Source organism: Panthera uncia (assembly GCF_023721935.1).
Source record: "Panthera uncia isolate 11264 chromosome B2 unlocalized genomic scaffold, Puncia_PCG_1.0 HiC_scaffold_24, whole genome shotgun sequence".
Taxonomy (NCBI): domain Eukaryota; kingdom Metazoa; phylum Chordata; class Mammalia; order Carnivora; family Felidae; genus Panthera; species Panthera uncia.
The window spans coordinates 63,686,650-63,690,227 of NW_026057580.1; the positions used below are offsets into that span (position 1 = coordinate 63,686,650).

The 3,578-nt window shown below is 35.8% G+C and overlaps 1 protein-coding gene across 9 annotated transcripts in view; it reads right to left on the bottom strand.

Moving 5' to 3' along the window:
- Window positions 1–3,578, bottom strand: part of HACE1 (HECT domain and ankyrin repeat containing E3 ubiquitin protein ligase 1) — a 122,195-nt gene that overhangs the window by 16,604 nt on the left and 102,013 nt on the right. For 6 of the 9 annotated variants that reach the window (XM_049654062.1, XM_049654066.1, XM_049654060.1 and 3 more), the window contains one exon: window positions 1,867–1,890. The exons of the other annotated variants lie outside the window; for them this stretch is intronic. In XM_049654062.1, the coding sequence (XP_049510019.1) occupies window positions 1,867–1,890 (24 nt within the window). The remainder of the gene's footprint in view (window positions 1–1,866; window positions 1,891–3,578) is intronic. 9 annotated transcript variants of the gene reach the window in all.

The window sequence follows — 3,578 nt, forward strand, 5'->3', positions numbered from 1 at the left end:
TATATTATTATTATTCATTATTGCTGGTAATCCTTACTGTGTCTAATTTATAAATTAAACTTTATCTTACATATATATATATATATATATTTATATATATATATATATATATATACTTACTATGTCTAATTTATAAATAAAACTTTATCTTACATATATATATATATATATTTATATATATATATATACATATAAAGAAAAAAACATACTTTATACAAGATTTGGTTCTATCCACAGTTTCAGGCATCTACTGGGGATGGTGGGACGGATTCCCTCTTGATAAGCGGGGACTACTATAATTCCTCCACCTGTCTATTCAATTCTAAGGATGATAAGGCGATCCATGTTGCTAGTCTGTGGATGCCTCACCCTACTGCTGTTATTCTTAATACTGCTGCACCTCTATAGTAGCCCTTTTGTTAAAGTTTCTATTTGAACCATCTGGGGAAATTCTGTCCCCTGGCAAGATCCTGACACAGATCTTGCCAAAAGGGAGTGGGGATGAATTTTACACATTTCATACAAGCCATGAGAGTTTAATCCTCTTCCCTTCTAGACTGAAGATAAGCATTTAATAATATCAAGTATGCTTTCATTATTAATAATTATGAATAAAAATGACTGGGACTGTATTCTCTCAAGAAATTTGAATCATTTCATGAATATATTATTATGACTTTTGTGAAGAAGATGAAAGATCTTTATTATCCCATTTAACACCTAGGCAAAAAAAAAAGTTATTACACTGACTAAAAACAAGTAGATAAAATGGTAATTCCATAATAAAAAGAAGCAAGAAGATTTCAAATCCCAATCAATAATTTATTGCTTTTTAAAAATATGACAGGGGTGCCTGGGTGGCTCAGTCAGTTAAACGTCCAACTCTTGGTTTCAGCTCTGGTCATGATCTCACGATTCATGGGTTCAAGTCCCACATGGGGCTGTGCCTGCTTAGGATTCTCTTCTCTCCCTTATTCTCTGTACCTCCCCTGCTCGCTCACTCTCTCGCAAAATAAACATTTTTTAAAAATGGGAAAATAAATGAATTAATCCACTGGAAATTGGTATAACACATATAGCCCATACCAATGGTCAAAGACTGAGTCATGCAAATGTTCACAGCCCATTAGCTTATCTAGTATTCACATGGTTCAATGTTTTAATATTCTGGTACCATCATGGATAAGCAGCACAGTATGAAATATAGGACAGTCCCTCAGATATTTGGTAGGGATCCCTCAACTGTTATTGTATTATAAGTGTATAAATGATAGCAGTGTTGTCACTATTTGTTTTTTAATGTTTGTTTATTTTTGAGAGAGAGAGAGCGTGAGTGGGGAAGGAGCAGAGAGAGAGGGAAACACAGAATCCATAGCAGGCTCCAGGCTCTGAGCTGTCAGAAAAAGCTCGTGAACCACAAGACCATTACCTGAGCCAAAGTCAGACACTCAACCGAGCCACCCAGGCGCCCCAGAGCTGTCACTATTTTTGAACCTGATAATCATCTCTTGACTTGGAACTGCATTCTGTCCACAGTGGATGAATACAACCTCATTTCAGGACACTGACACTACCAGCTACCTTCCTATCACTAAAACTTTAGAATCTAACCTGTATCTTTTAACTCAGATGCACATCTAGCTCAAATGTTGGTGCCAACTTTTTAAAAAAGAGCTTCCTAACCCAGTGTAGCATAGCCCTTTCCCATAGAAGACATAGTCATACAAAAGGTTCTAAAAGTCCCATTTAGAACTCATGCCTCTGAGAGGCCGTCTGGCAATACTGATGAAGACAGACTGGGCTGTAGGTCACAGAACATGGGTTCCCAGCTCTAACACATACTCTATGAAGGAGCAAGTTCTGTACCTTCTTTGGCTTAGTTTTCCTCATCTGTAAAATAGAAATAGTAATACCTCAGGGGTCTGTTGTGAAAAAATTTTAAAGTTAATACATATAAAGTGCCTGGCAAATACTACAATTTTAATAATAATTTTCATCACTACATAAATTAGGATCATGCTGACAACACTGCTCTTCCCAAATAATCCCTCTATTTGAATCAGCTCAGTGGAATAAAGCCAGAATCTAACACAGAGTAGGAATCCAGACCTAACTCCCAATATAAAACCACTATAGAAAACTTAATAGTAACAGACCTAAATATGAAAGATAAAGGAATAAAGATAAAGGAATAAAGGAAAAATAAAGGAATAAAGGAAAAATAAAGGAAAAAACCTTCATGACCTTGGAATAAGAAACACGTTCTTAAACACACAAAAAGAAGGACACAAAAAGGCTCCATTCATTAAACAAAGAAAAACCAAGTGATAAACCAAACTGTGTTAAAACTAAAAGGTTTTATTCACAAAAGACACCAGAGTAGAAGACATTCACAATACAGATAACAAAGACTCCCAAAAGAATCCTATAAATCACTAACAAAAAAAAAAAACCCAGAAAACATAATAGAAAAATGGACAAATTAGTTAAACTTCAAAAACAGAGTGCAAATGGCCAATGAACATACAAACACACTCAACTTCATCAGTCAGGGAAATGAAATACCACTACTGATCCACAAAAATGATAAAAATGAAAAAGAAAATATCAAATGCTAGCACAGATGTGTAATATCCAGAACTCTCACACCTACTGGTGGGAATGTAAACTGACACACACACCCTTGAACTATCTGCTAATACCTACTATAATAGAAAATGAACACCTGTATCCCAGCAATTCCACTCCAGAAGGCATACATATATTCTCCTAAAGACGTGTATGAAAGTGTTCCTAGTAGTGCTATTTCAAATAACCCAAAACTGAAAAGTGCCCACCAAATGTTCATCAAGAGTAGAAACAGCCCTCTCTACACACACACGTGTGCGCCCACACACACAGACACAATGAAATACTATAATGCAAAAAAATGAACAAATTACAACTTCATGCAACAATATGTATAATTCTCACAAAAAATTAAGCTGAATAAGTCAGATATATTTTAGGTGATTATTCCATTTATATGAAGTTCAAAAAGAGGAAACCTAATCTATGGTATTAGAAGTCAGAAGAATGGGTTCCCCATGAAGAGGGATAATGACAGGAAGAAGACAGGAATAGACATCTGGGGTGCTAGGAGGTTTCTCTGTTTCTTGATCTGGGTACTGGGTGTATTCAGTTTGTAAAAATTCATCAAAGTATACATTTATGATGCATGTGCTCCTCTCTATGTACACTGTAGATCAATAAGTTTCATAAAACTTAGCACTATCAGTAAATTAGGAGGCAAAGGGGTGCCTGGGTGGCTCAGTCAGTTAAGGGTCCAACTCTCGACTTTAGCTCAGGTCATGAACTCTCAGTCGTGGGATTGAGCCACGCATTGGGCTCCATGATAGGCACTGGGCATGGAGCCTGCTTGGGATTCCTACTCTGCCTCTGCCCCTGCCCCACTCACACACACTCTTTCACTTACTTGCTCTTTCTCTCAAAAAAAAAAAAAAAAAAAAAAAAAAAAATTAGGAGGCAAAGTTTTTGTCAATTATTTAGATTGTTGCTTTTTTTTTTTTTTTTTTTTT